At 36.2% G+C, this 15123-nt stretch overlaps 2 protein-coding genes across 4 annotated transcripts in view; both read right to left on the bottom strand.

The window, feature by feature from the left end:
- The window catches only part of LOC107040900 (inhibin beta chain), a 45292-nt gene extending 39780 nt beyond the window's left edge, over positions 1 to 5512 (bottom strand). The window contains exon 1 of the mRNA XM_015261172.1: positions 4882 to 5512. Within this exon, the coding sequence (XP_015116658.1) occupies positions 4882 to 5512 (631 nt within the window). The remainder of the gene's footprint in view (positions 1 to 4881) is intronic.
- A 4548-nt stretch (positions 5513 to 10060) lies between these two features.
- LOC107040955 (QRFP-like peptide receptor) overlaps positions 10061 to 15123 on the bottom strand; it is a 46130-nt gene continuing 41067 nt past the window's right edge. For 2 of the 3 annotated variants that reach the window (XM_015261286.1, XM_029126297.1), the window contains one exon: positions 10061 to 10474. In XM_015261286.1, coding sequence (XP_015116772.1) covers positions 10456 to 10474 — 19 coding nt within the window. In that variant the 3' untranslated portion in view covers positions 10061 to 10455. Of the gene's footprint in view, positions 10475 to 14005; positions 15106 to 15123 lie in introns of those variants that run through there. The other variant, XM_029126298.1, reaches the window with a different exon arrangement.

Raw genomic sequence — 15123 nt, 5'->3', positions numbered from 1 at the left:
CCAATGTTCTATACATACTCCTAGACCCCATTGTCCTCCTAGACAATGTTGTCACAACTCTGCTTTTCGATTGAAAACAGATATCATTTGCAGAGACACTTGTCAAGTTGAGAGGCTCCAGGACGTCATTTCTCGACCCGCTCTTTCATTTGAGCCCAAAAAAACATTCATATCTTGTCTGACATCGCTGCTACAAACTCGGGTCTACAACTCGGGCCTTTAATTGAAAACCTTTTTTTGAAATTCGTCTCCTACCCAGCTAATTTTGTTTTGTTTGACGTGAAAATTCGTGCCATTCATATAAAATAGGCAGAAAAATTTAGTAGTGAAGCGGTAAACTGCCTTAAGTCGATTTTGACTAATGGCCAGTTTTTGACGAATATCTCATAATCTAAAAGAGATAGAAAAATTATTGGCATAACCTTTTTTGTAGAGCCAATTAAGGGTTATAAAAAAGGGCGTGATAAAAATTTTGCTATTTTTCTTAGGTTCCGAGATATTCATCAAAAACTGAGCAAAACTCAAAATCGACTTAACCCGGTTTACCGCTTCGCTGCTGAATTATCCTTAGAATATTTTAAACATATTCTCAATTCTTTCAGAAACATTTTTCGGGCTCTGTTACATGAATGATGCAATTCTTTATTAAAGAAATAAGGTAATTAACTGTGCACGAGTTTAATTTCAAAAAATGAATTCGTAATTGTTATTGTACATATTTTTTCAAAAATTTTGAAAAAAAGGAAACCTCTATAGCCCACAAATCGGAGGCCCTGGAGTATTTTTAACATTTTAAACATCTGCGGGGCAAACGAACAATAAACAATTAATTTTTTTACACTAATTATTCGTTTTGAGACATATATAATCGATCTTCAATGTATGGAAAACCTCATTCCAATAGCTGGCGACTTTTAAATCTCATAGTAGTCTCCCCTTAATTTTCTCCATTCAGAGCGAAAAAAATGATAAAATTAGTTTGAAAAAATCTCAACATCCGTATAATTCCCCCTAAATTTTGATCAATTTTTATTTCTTCCCTTTGATTTCACGATTTGGCTTTCTGTACAGCCAGCTATATCTGTATGTGGTTCTGGCCCCGTTGCCCGGACTTCATCGCTATATTTATTTGCGGAAACCGAACGAGTTATAACGGCCGACCAACGCTGCTACGATTTTCGAATCGCCGCCGACCACGTCGTTCCGGCGCATTGCCATCCGGCTTCCGTCCTACTCCTTTTTTCCGTACTTCTACCAAGCTTTCACCTATTCTATACCATTGCATCCTTTTTCAATATTTCCTACAGATAGATATTGGTAGATGTCCTTGTTCCTGTTTCCTTAGTCCAAGATTTTTGTCATTCGCGGGTTCGAATATTCCGGACTGTTTATATTGGTGAAGGCTTTCATATGATTGAAGGGTTTCAGAATGTCTAATATCATGCATGAAAAATTTCAAGAGAAAATCTTACGAATTCGCTAGACAATTCCATTGGAATTCTATAGGAGTTCTATGGGGTTTCTACACTGTTCGAAAAAAAAAGATCTTTCATGGACAGTTGACTACCAATTTTCAGGTCAGCGACATTGAATGGGATTTAGGTGAAAGAAATCATGGAATTTCAGGTTCCGCTGAAAATTCAATAAAATTCCAGAATTTTAAGGGCCATAAAGATCAACAATTATAGTGAAGAATTCCTTAATTTATTTGAATATACTATCTAATATGAATATTCAGTGTCAATTTGCATTGAATTTTCAGTGAAATATGAATTTTCATGATTTTTTACCCCCTAAATCGCATTTAGTGTCTCACTGTCCTGAAAATTCAAGAATATATTTACTAGAATTTTCTGGTTTTCTATTCATTTTCAGAGAAAATGAAACTAACATTTACAATTCTCTTTGATTTTTCCACAAAATTCTTAATTTTCAATGACAAGATTTTCTGAAATTTCAGTGGAATTGGGACACGGTAAAAATTTCTGGAATTTGAGACGGAAAATTCAGACAAAAATTTTCAACGGTGTATAGAATTTCTATTGGAATTCTATTGAAAAATTCTACTTGTTTTTTGCGCTGAGTCTATTGCATATTTGGTAGGAAAAAATCAATATATTTTGAATTTCGGTTCGAATTTTTCTCTTGAAATTTTTTCTATTAGAATTATTGGACACTAATTTTCTACATTTTTTTCCGCTGCATTTTGTGTTGTTTTGCATTAAAGAATCCAAATGGAAAAAAATTGGAAAATTTGGGCCCAAGAATTCCTTTAGAAAAAATCTGAAGAGAAAAATTCAAAAAGAAATTCGAAGTTTACTGACTTTTCTTATCGACTATCCAATAGAATCAGCGAAAAAATAAATAAAACTTTCAATAGAATTTCAATAGATCCGATCCTGTAGAAACCCCATATAATTCCTATGGAATCCCAACAGAATTTTCTAGACTTCACTAGATTTTCGATTGAATTTTTTCATACGTGAGGAGACATTTCTGTTGAGACATTTCTCAAAGGAATTCCTCGACATGAATTTTCCAAGTTCTTTTCATTCGATTTTTATTTCCTTTTTGTTTGAAAAAATGGAACGAAAAACCTTGAAAAATATGAGTCAAGAAATTTCTACAGAAAATTCTGCAGAAAATAGGGGAAAATTTTTCATTGAACATTTCTATTGAAAAAAAGCGCAGATAAGCTGCTGAATGTTTCAATAGAATCGTCCAGAAATTCATAGAAATTTCAGTAAAAATACAATTGAATGTTCGCGCAAATTCGCTTGTACGTGTTGTTGACCCTTATTACGTAAAAAATTTCCATTAAAAAAATTGGCATACAATTTTTTTTTCAAAATAGGTAATTATCCAGATAATTCACTAATTTTAAACAGGAATGTCACTGGAATGTTCAACATTCCAAGTAATTCGAGACGGAAGACAGTGCTTTTCCCCTTTGGACATGGGGAAAGAGCTGTAACGAATACTGGATGCCTCTACATGTATCAAATTGTCCATATCCCAGTCAGACGTCTGCAGTGAATAAAAGAGGCCAGCTAAATGCCCCCAACGTTGGCGCCCACTACAGCAATTTCAAATCCCCCTCCGCATCACTCCCCCTGTACACAATACCCCCTAACGGTTTTGCGCCCTTAAGCAAGATTATTATTACCATCGTAAATGTCTCGCAGGACAGCCGGCCTTGCGCCAACGACATCACCCATCTCCACAGTCAGGACATTAAGACGTCCTTAGAATTATCCGATCAAATTTCGTTTGTTCAATTAGAGAGGATATTTTTTTCTTCAAATTGAACAAACAAGGAATATTCTCTTCTACTGGCGTTCTTTAAGGTATTGTAACAGGAGCAAAATTAAATTTTACTGCCGCTGGAGATATTTTACATCCTAGGCCGTAAAATAATGTTCCAGGGCCTAAGCAGAATCCGGCGGTACATTCCTTCAGATGACAGAAATAATTGTCATCTCACGAACCCTACTTGGACTTAAATTCATGTTCGACACCCCCTAGGGAAATTTTACGTTCTAGGCCGTAAAGAAAATCGGAATATTTTGATTTTCACATCGCCGTGACAATCATCATTTTTTCGATACTGTTCGGGCCTCAAAATACTGCATTACAAGTGTCCACATAAAATTACATTCACAGCCGCTAGGGATATTTTATATCCTAGGTCTTAAAACAAGATTTTCCTGCATGACTCAGCGTGACAATGACTATTTCTTCAGATCACAGCAAAACCTGTCATCCTATGAATCCTACTTGGACTTAAATTCATGTTCCACATCCCCTAGGGAAATTTTACGTTCCAGGCCGTAAAGTAAATCCGAATATTTTTGCTTTCCGATCCTTGTGACAATATCATCATCTTACTGACTCCGTTCGGGCCGCAAACTATTATATTACAAGCGTCTACATAAAATTCCATTTACAACCGCTAGGGATATTTAACATCCTAGATCTTGAATCAATATTTTCCTGCATGACTCAGCGTGACAATGACCATTTCTTCAGATAATAGAAAAAATTGTCATCCCACGAACCCTACTGGGGCTTCAATTCATGTTCGACATCCCCTAGGGAAATTTTACGTTCTAGGTCATAAAGTAAATCGGAAAATTTTCATTTTCACATCCTTGTGATAATCATCATCTCTGTGACTCTATTCGGGCTGCAAAATATTGCATTACAAGCGTCCTCATAAAATTCAATTCACAGCCGCTAGGGATATTTTACATCCTAAGCCGTAAATCAATATTTTCCTGCATGACTCAGCGTGACAATGACCATTTCTTCAGATAACAGAAAAAACTGTCATCCCACGAACCCTACTGGGGCTTCAATTCATGTTCGACATCCCCTAGGGAAATTTTACGTTCTAGGTCATAAAGTAAATCGGAAAATTTTTATTTTCACATCCTTGTGATAATCATCATCTCTGTGACTCTATTCGGGCTGCAAAATATTGCATTACAAGCGTCCTCATAAAATTCAATTTACAGCCGCTAGGGATATTTTACATCCTAAGCCTTAAATCAATATTTTCCTGCATGACTCAGCGTGACAATGACCATTTCTTCAGATAACAGAAAAAATTGTCATCCCACGAACCCTACTGGGGCTTAAATATGAATATGAATTCGACATCCCCTAGGGAAATTTTACGTTCTAGGTCATAAAGTAAATCGGAAAATTTTTATTTTCACATCCTTGTGATAATCATCATCTCTGTGACTCTATTCGGGCTGCAAAATATTGCATTACAAGCGTCCTCATAAAATTCAATTTACAGCCGCTAGGGATATTTTACATCCTAGTCCGTAAAATCATTCAACTAAAATAATAAAAGGAAGTGATAGAACTCACCAGGCTCAGCAAACGTGATAATCTCCGACGTCCTAGCATAGAAATCATCCACCTCCACCTCATTACCCCTCTCCCTAAATCCTTGTGTACTGGTTGGACCCTGAGTACTCCTCTCATCCTGTACATTTCTATACATGTAATCCTCCCTTCCATAATAATAATCACTATAATCATCCATAAATCGTCTATCCTCGATGTATCTGGATGGTTGTGCCTCAGCCCTGTAAAGTGTCTCAAGTGCCAGATGTCTCGGTACTTGTGACAATGTTTTATTAACATCGGGCCTACTCCTCAGTCCCAATTTACTCAGTATCTGATGTTTAATGGCTTCAAGACGCAATTCATCGGGCGATGGTTCAGACTCTTTACTATTAATATTATGTACATGCTTATGTGGACAACCAGGACATGTTCTATGATGATGTCCACCAGTTTGTCTACCGATAGCGCTATTTGGTAATACAATTAACCATGTAAATATTACAATGAGTAATAATTTAAGGCCACAACAGCAATTATTATTTCTGTAGTATGTTGTTGTTTTACGTTTATACAAATAATCGTAATACCATTGTTTATTGTATTTACATTGTTTATCAACAATATATTTTGATAATTGTAATTCAGGCATATCGAATACGAGTCACCTTGTGTAATAACACCACTGCAATAACAAATTAATTTTACAATTTTTATCAATTTTGTCAGTGTATTTATTGTTTTTAATAATTTTATTAATTTTAAATATTTTAATAATATCAATAAATTCACGGATGGTGAATATAACGATGGTAATGGACGACGACGGATTGAATGCATCATCGCCCAAACACCGCATTACCAGAAGCACAAGGACTCGTTATTAATTGTCCAATTATTTATGTATTTTAACCACTTTACGGCCATTCGCCAAATTAATTTTACCCTCTGGTGGTTATTTTAATCCCCTTATTTTTTCAACAATTTCCCGCCAATTTCACTATTCAACTTTTTTTTCCTATTGGAGATTTTTCAAAATGTTTATTCTTACTCAAGGTCTTCTCAATTTTCTCGGACACTTTCTCGTACTCCACAATCCACCACTAATATCCCTAAAGCCGGTACTACTGAGGGGCATTTAAATTCTCAAAAAAAAAAGTGTTTTCCCTCTTTATACTTCACTCCCCCCACATTTGTTTATCATCACACAATCATCACTGATTTTCCCATTCTCACGGAGTAAAAAAACACAATCAATCGTCATTGCAAAAAATGATAATTAACCATCAATTCTCGTGTACAAAAAAAACCCAGTCCCCACATCATTCACCAGTGATTCTTTCATTCGCAAGTGGAAAAAAAAATATACAAGTCATTCAGTTATTTTATTCATGTCAATTTTACATTTAGTTATTTTAATATTTAGTTATTGGATGGAGAAAATATTGCCGAAGCACGCTTGACGGAGGCGCGCCGGACACTGAAGGGGGCATCCACCACACTACAATTCCAACCACCCACTCCACTCACGCACCCCCTCTACCCCCTCTAGCCCTCTGCCGCCTAACCCTCTGCTACATGTATAGGTAGGCAAAACCCCTAGGCTATCTAGACATGCTCGCTCTCACTTCAATTTTATCTCTCTTTCGCTTCAGTTTTTCTCTTGTTCTCTGGCATTTTATACGCATCCTATCCCTTTTCTTTCCATGGGAGAAGGGGGTGGGGCGTCGAAGGGGGTGGCGGGTGGTGGTGGGGGGAGGAGGGAGGGTGACAAGGGAGATGGAGCGAGGGATGATAGCGAGGAGCGGCGGATGCCGTCCTTGTTTCATCCCTCTTTTCGGGAGGGGCAGGGAAGCATATAATGCGATAGTGTAGTTTTTCATGGTGGAGATAATGTTAAAGGGGTGTATGCACTCGTGAATCGTGCGCGCAGGCGTTTTTGGGAAACTCTGGGATTTTTTTTTGCTGGCAAAGCGGCGCGGGAGGGAAGGGGGTGGGGGTGGTGCGCAGGGGAGGGTGAGTGGAGAGGTAGAATCCACGTGGGAATCGCGTGGATTCGCCGGCTGGTGAATCTGAATTTTTCCTTCTCAGGGTGGAAAGTTGAAAAATCTGAGGGAGCTTGGATTATTGGACCTCACTTTGACTATCTTCTCGACCTGAATTCACCAATATGGTCCACGGAGAGAAATATTCAATAAAAATTACCAGAAAAAAGACGAAAAAATTACGTTTCAAAACGTAATTTGGGAGCGAAGTAAAATTCAATAAAAAGTATCAATCGTCATGTAAATTCTACGATCTTTCCGTAAAAATTACTCATCCATCCGACGCCTCACGGCTAGCCATGAGTCACCGTGAGGGGAAGATTTTAACAACACGTTCCGTAATTTTTCCGGAACTTTTCGTAAAAATTCTTAAACATCCAAGAATTTTCATGTTCTGAGGCATAATAAGTCTTGAAGTTTCTGTTACATTTTACAACTTCCAGAAAAATTACGTGACTTTTTCGTATTTTTTCGGTGACAGACCCGAAAATTTACTGAACGTTTCAGATTTATTCTCTTATATTCCTATAGAAATTCACTGAAAACGATTCTCGCTTGCGGATTACGTGAAATGTTCCGTAATTTTTCTTGAATATTTCTCTCCGTGTCGGCACTTTGAATCGGCACACTGATAGAACGGTTTAGTCGAACCAAACGATACTTTTTAACTATTACAACGATTCGTTAACTATTAAAGAATCGCGGGAACAGTTAAGAAGCCTCGCTTGGTGCAACTGAATCGTTCCACCGTTTCTATCAGTGCACTGATGTACGGAGTGAAAACATTAGAAATAAGTAGGGGTTCGAGCCTATTCGACAGAAGGCATGTGACCGTTACTTTTTGCGTGATTAGTCTCTTTCTTTTTTTCATTTCTACACGGATAGATTTTGGGTGCACTGATAGAATGATTCATTTATTCCAAACGAGATTCGTTAACTATTAACGAATGGTAGAGTTGAATATGACCAAATGAATATTCGTTAATAGTTAACGAATGGTTCACTTGAATGGCCAAAGTCAAGTCAAACACGGTTCCTCAAATATACATTCGTTAACTATTAACGAATGAACATTTGGTAGGACCGAATAGACCCTAACGGACCACGAAATGAAAATTTCAATTTCTCTAAAAAAATTCTAAATTTTTCCAAATTAGGTCTGAACCTGATTACTACAATTGAATTGAACCTCTTTGAGTCATAAATCTAATAAAATTTATGCTCAGGTAGATGTACGGAACCATTTACGTAAGATTTTTCATTAAAAAAACGGAAAAACGGCAGATCTCCCAACTTCGTAAACTAGTATTAAAGGGCATATAGATTTTGATTAATCTAGATAAAAGTCATCGAGACGAGTATTTTGAAAGAAGAAAAATTCAAATCGGTGCAGTAGTTTTTGAGATATCGGGAAAAAACAAAATTTAAATAAGTCGTTATATCTCAGGAACTACTGGACTGATCGGTCTGATACAGCGCATCAAAGTTGAGTTCAATCATGGCTACAATGAGCCAAAATTTCAAATTTTTATCTACAAATTTCACCGTATTTATGCTGAATGTTCTAAAAATTAATCACCAAAAGCCCAAGTTGTCGCATACCGCAGCCATGACCCTAAAAACATAATTTCTTCACGTTTCATAACACTCTAGACCATTCACAATTGAAATTAGAAAATCGAAAAATTGGTCAAATGAGGAATGCGTTTTTTGCCATACCTCGAAAGGCAAAGGGGTGTGTCTTCCACGAATGCACGAGCAGAATCAGCCCCAAATAAAACAGTGCGTGAGAGATGTCACCGACATCAGAAGATTCTCTCCCCCCAAAAAAAAGGAGAATTGAAAAATCTCTTTTGTTTTTTTGCCACCCCATCCACCCGTTTAAAAAAAATAGCGAATGTGGACAGAGGAACAAGATAGAAAAGACCGTAAGAAGAATAAGAAAGAGACAGGGCAGCTGTAGCCGTAAGCATATTGATCAGAAGACGGTAGTTGGCCAAATGCCACGTGGTGATGCTGTGTTAGAAGAAGGCGCCGGCCTCACCTCCTATTATGCGCCAAGGCTTCCATCTTCGTTTCAATACTTAGTCTTTCTACCCTTCGACTAACCTTCCACTCTATTCCTTTCTCAAGCCTCTCATGTCGGCCCCCTCCCTTGGTCCGTTCTCTCTTCTCCATTATTCCATCCTCGTGTCATGAGAAAAAAAGAAATATATCCTCTTTTTCGTATATAAATTGAAAATTTTGGAGGTCAAAGCCTGACAAGTCATAGTCTACACAAACCATTTCATTTTCCAACATTTGCATTTCAATATTTATGAATCAAATTCAAATGGTCAGAATCATAATAGCGATATTTTTGTAATCAATTTGTATAAAAAATTGCCTTTAAAAAAAAATAGGCCCAATAAAAATGCCACATTACCGGCTGACGGCAAGGGAAATATCTAACTTACCTATCGCCGGGACAGTTTTGCGATCTCTTCCTTACCGATCGGCGATAAAGGGGGGAATTTTTCTTGCCGGCACTTTTGCGAACTAAATGATTTGATTTTGGTTTAGATTGATTTTTTTGAGAAATACACCCTCCTTATCTTCATAATCCGCATTTTTAATACTGCAAGAGGATTGAAAGTGCTTTTATTTTTCCACACCTTATTAGGAACCACTAACCACTCTTGAAAATGGCCGTTTATCACACACATGTCTTATTCCGCGTCCCCAGAGGTATTTCAACTAATTTTAAAGGTGGACATATACGTCAGATAAAAAGATAAAAGAGTTCAATGGAAATCGATTTTTTTGTTATCAACTTGTACAAACTCCCTTTCTAAAAAAATAAGAGCCATATAAAAAATGCCGACTAGCAGTAAAAGAAATATCTAACTTACTGACGCTAGAAGCATTTTTGCGGTCTCTTCATTACCGACCGATGATAATAACGCACACTCAGTGGGCAAAGGAGGAACCTTTCTTATCGGTACCTTAATGAATTGCCTAATTTTTTTTTTTTCAGTTCAATTGATTTTCATTTTATTTTTTATAATTTTGAGATTTTTCTCCTTGCTTTGATGCTTCTAGTAGAGAAACAAAAAAATATGTAAAAAAAATTTTTTCTTTATTCTTTGACATCAAGTTCTATGGCTAATACGAGAAATACACCCTCCTTATCCTCATAATCCCCATTTTTGATACTGCAAGAGGGTTGAAAGCACTTTTATTCCTCTACATCCTATGAGGGACCACTAAGCACGCACTCAACTACACTTGAAAATTGTCGTATATCACAATAATCTCTTCTTCCGCGTACCCAAGGGTATTTCAACTAATTTGGAAGTAGGATATATATGTGAGAAAAAAAGATGGGCGAGTGCGATGCGAGCGTCGTATCTTGGAGACGAAATAAAGAACAATATAATAGGGGAAAAATAATGTCTCTGATTTTTCTTTTGGTCCAGTCGATTTCATCTTGGTTCTGCACTCAGGGGCCTTTCCAGGAACACTCCTCCTGAGATTTTTGTCCTCAGGGATTTTTAATTCGGCTGAAGCGTTAGGGGAAATTAATTTTCCTGTGAACAAAGGAATTGAATCAAGTGTTGATAGTTGTGCGGAGGGAGAGAGGGTGGTGGTGGCGTTTAATTAATTTTTCATTATTCTGGCAGATGTTGGGAGAAAATTTGACAAATGAAATTTCATCGATTTTTGCTTTTGCACGGGAGCTTCTGTTCATTTTTTGTGGGCATTTTGTCAATGCAATCAACCACCCATTGATTGGCTCCAGGTTCACACCCGATTACACTGACAGCCAATCCGTGGGGTTTGAGAGATAAATTGATTATAGCTCAATTGATTATATTGATTACCGCTGATTATATCGCTGACCTCTTGAGACGATGACAAGTGGACTATATCTGTAATTATATCTAAAATTGAGTATTCTTGAAGTCGAGGGAAGTGAAGAGATCCGTCGTCATTCGTTTATTTTTAAAAATATGCTTGAGGTATTGAAGAAAATCTCAACAAAACGATTTATTTTAACCACTTGTGCAGAATTGATTTTAAACGCACGATTGACTCAATGTTTTTATGTTCACAATCACTCACCCCCTCGCGCGAATATATTACCCTCAAACATCTTCATCATGCTACCCTCTTCATTACCATACTTTTTTAGCGTGAGCGAACTCACTTGAACGCAAGAAAAACCCCGTGGAATTAATATTTAAAGGAGAACGCTCACTCGGGTGCGGTTATCCGTCTGTACAACTGTGTTAAATCAGAAAATTTGGTCTCGTATATCGCGACATAAATGAGCCCACTCCATCATACCGCTTGAATATTCAATGATCCGGGCGATAAAGGGGCACCTCTCGGCCGAGTGCCGTTCTTCTGATGGGGCACAAAAATTCAATGTGTCCTCGGAAAATATCAGAAGGGTCCAGTGAATTCTGCATGAAACCACGCACGAGACAATTTGAATAGAAAACCCCTGCGAATTCGCTAAACAATCTCATTAGATTTCTATTCAACTTTCTATTCGTTTTTGGCTGATTCTATTGAAATGTTTAATAGAAAATATTCCAGAGAAAAAGACAATAGAATTCGCCTTTTCTATACAATTTATTCTATTAAGATATCCTTCATAGAATTCCCTCGGCTCAAACTTTCTACGTCTTTTTCATTGTATTTTTCTTTTCTTTTCATCAAGAAAATCAAACAAAGAAACTTGAAAACTTGGAGCTGAGGAAATTCTATTGGAAATGGAGTAAGTTGTATAAAAAAAACAAATTCTATTGACTTTTCCTACAGAATATTTTCTATTGGTCATTTCAGTCGAATCGGCTAAAAACTGATAGAAAGTTCAAGAGAATTCCAATTGAATTTTCTAACTAATTCGCTTATCGCAAAAAATATCAAAACCATGCATAAAATGAAGTGTGTGTGAGAAAAATAATTGTTGGATTCATGAATCTTGATTGATGAGCTTGATCATTGGTCTTTAAACAAAAACCAAAATTTATTGGTCATATTACGAATTCGAGTTTTGACCCCAAATGCTCAGCTTAGGCTTGGGATGCAGACCTGGATCCAATCCTCATATCAAGGGTGTAAAAAAAAAAAGGAAAACCGTTTGAACTTAATTATGATTCTTGAATTTAATTTTAATACCTTAATGAATTTAATATTTAAATCAACATGCCTTCAACATTTATCATATAATATGATCTATGTGAGCATCCATCATATAATATGAAATGTCTCAAAGAGGTTTAAATTCATTAATAGCAGCCCAGGAAAAAAAGAAAAAAAACCAGGCTCATAGGCCTCGCTCGAGACTGGAACCTTCAGCCTTGGAAACTTGGTCAGTTTTCGATCTTCGTGCTAGCTTATTTCAGCCTTGAGAATCCAGGCTTGCTCAGCCTTGATCAATCTTGAATCAAGCCTGATCCTATCTTTATTCCGTCATTTATTCACACCTGGGATGAACTCCTTCATATGATTTTTCGACGTTTCTACGTTTCTCTCTCTTTTTCCTTTTCAGACAAAAACAAGTGGACAATGGCATTTCCTTTATAAATGAGTATAGTAATTGTTGCTAATGAATTAGCAATTTGCTTCCGAATGGGTTCTCTTTTTTTTCAATTCTTATTTTGCTCTTCTCTTCTTCTATTTTTTGATGTACTACACTGAGAAAAAAAATTACTTTTGTCAAGTTAATTTACCAACTACAAGAGAATCCACACATTTCAAATGCAAATAGCCATATACATTTACTTGTGGCAAGTAAATTTACGGGACAGAAGTAATTTTTTCTCAGTGTACCATCATCCATTGAAATGTCATCAAATTTTCGCGTTTTTTTTGTTCTGTCAAATAATTTTACATTCAGACTCTCAACCCTAGATCCTCAACCCGTGAAAAAATTGCATTTTAAATTCTCCAGAAGAGAAAAATTGGAATTAATATCAACTTTATACTGGGGGAAGGAAGAGTGACGCGGGATGTTGACGATGTATTTTATGATGGTTATCATTCATGCATGATGTTCAGCCATCTGTGATGATTCCAGTAAAAGTTCCAACGGTTTTCCTTTGAATTTATTTTCTTTCTTTTTTTTTTCTTTTTTTCTTTTTTTTTCTTTCGTCATCTCTCGCGTCTTCTCGCTGTTCGAAACATGTCACCTGGATTTCCAGAGAATGTGCACATCTCTCATCAGTTGTCTTCAGCGGAAAATGGTAAATATTGAATTTATGGATTTTTTTCTCTCAGATGTTTTTATTTACTTCTTCATGAATTTGTCAATTTTTTACTTCCATTTTGTGCTTCATAATTTATCCATTTATGTATTTATTTATATTTATTTATTTATTTATGATTTGTAAAATGATATTGAATTCAACTGAAATAGCGTCTTTTCAAAAAAATGGAGAATAGATTGGTTTTTGTAATTGAAATTAAATTTATTAGTCTCTCAAAATTACATCTAGGATATGATCTAAACACATATTCGCGTGATACATATATACAATTTCCCTGAAAATTTTCGTTCGACGTAAGCTGCCTTGGAACTTGGAAAAAATGTTAAAACCGAATGAAAACACTGGTTACGATTTCTCCATCTGTTTATGAAGTTCTAGTAAATAAATGCCTGTGTGCAATGTTCCGTGGATACACCGTGTACGTATATTTGGATCCGGAGATCAGAGGAATAACATTTTTCCGTTTTTGATGCTTATAAAGGAATATGAAAATCTGCGAATGAATTTTTTTCAATTTAAAAATTGATTAAACTTGAAAACTAATTAAATTTTTCTGCTCAAGATTTTTTTTAATAGAGAGTGAAACAAATTGATGAATTGTTGGATTCAATTTGAAAAAAAGATGAGTTAAAGTAGAACAAAAAATAAATATAATTTAAAGTAATAGAACATTTTGTACGTTTTTACGAGAAAATGCATCATTTTTCGCGCATTTATTCCCTCTTGTTCTCCAATACCGTGTCCTCAACGAATACAAATCGACACTTAGGGGAGAGTGGGGCAAAATGAAACAGTGGGGTAAAATGACACGTGGGGCAAAATGAAACAGTCTAAAAACGACTGTTTGACGCAATTCAAGCAAAAAAAAATTTTTTTATCTACTTTTTTTTCATCAACTTTTGTTTATTAACCCTTCGTTACCCTCGTGAAACTGCGGGTACCGCCGTTACCGCCGTAATGTAAATCTGAGCGCGCCGTTGCCACAATTCATTCGGAGAGTGGACTCGCTGATTTCCCGGCAGCCACAAGTGTGGCTACACCGCGTGAAATATTTCCATGACACGATTAGTCGCGTCGCGGCACGGCGCCGTATTTTTTATTTCCAGTTAGCTATAGGAGTGAATTTTCTCTAATCAGGGATTTTGCCCATGGTCAGAAATGGCAGAGTCTGCATTTAGATAAAATCAGTAGGGCATACAATTTTTTTCATATTTTTTAATGAGTTTTTTCGGAAGTTATGAAATTTCTACTGATTAGGGTCATTCATCTCTGGAGGTAGTTGCTACGCTATACAGATTTCGAATATCACTGATTTTTTCGCCCCGCATGTTCATTTCTGCCGAATAGAAAATTATTATTCTCATCAGTACTCCCAATAATAAAAAAAAGATGATAAATTTTTTTTTACTTGGATTGCGTCAAATAGTCGTTGTTCGGCGGTTCCATATTGCCTCACTCTCCCCTAAACTTGGTGAAATGCTCCAGCCTTAAATTCCCTTAGATTAAAAAATAGCTTCATCATGTTCTACAATTTCTTCACTACACCGCGTATTGCCAATCATCATAAATTAATTAATCAACTATCTCGATTCATTTTATAAATCTTTCTTTGGCAAATGTTTATATCTTCGAATATACGAAGGAGGAAATGGAATTGTCAATAACTCAAGCAAAATATTTGTGCAAAGCCTTCACATTCCCTTGCAGAATTCTTATAAAAAATTAATTCTCTTGTAACATTCATGATCAACAAATTCACCAACAAAATTGATAACGACTTTTTTATAAAAACAGAGAAGGATAAAAAAATTCATTTACAAACACTGCAATAGCTGCAAATTATTTGCATTTAGAGACATAGAAACGTACATAAATTATCTTTGGAAAAGTATAGGATTGACGGTAATTAATCTCCGCCAAGTCGACATCATCAGGTCCATCTGAAACAGAGGGATGAC

This window comes from Diachasma alloeum, unplaced genomic scaffold (genome assembly GCF_001412515.2).
Source record: "Diachasma alloeum isolate Michigan unplaced genomic scaffold, Dall2.0 Dall_scaffold_00349, whole genome shotgun sequence".
NCBI lineage: Eukaryota > Metazoa > Arthropoda > Insecta > Hymenoptera > Braconidae > Diachasma > Diachasma alloeum.
This window is presented reverse-complemented; position numbering and strand designations above follow the sequence as displayed.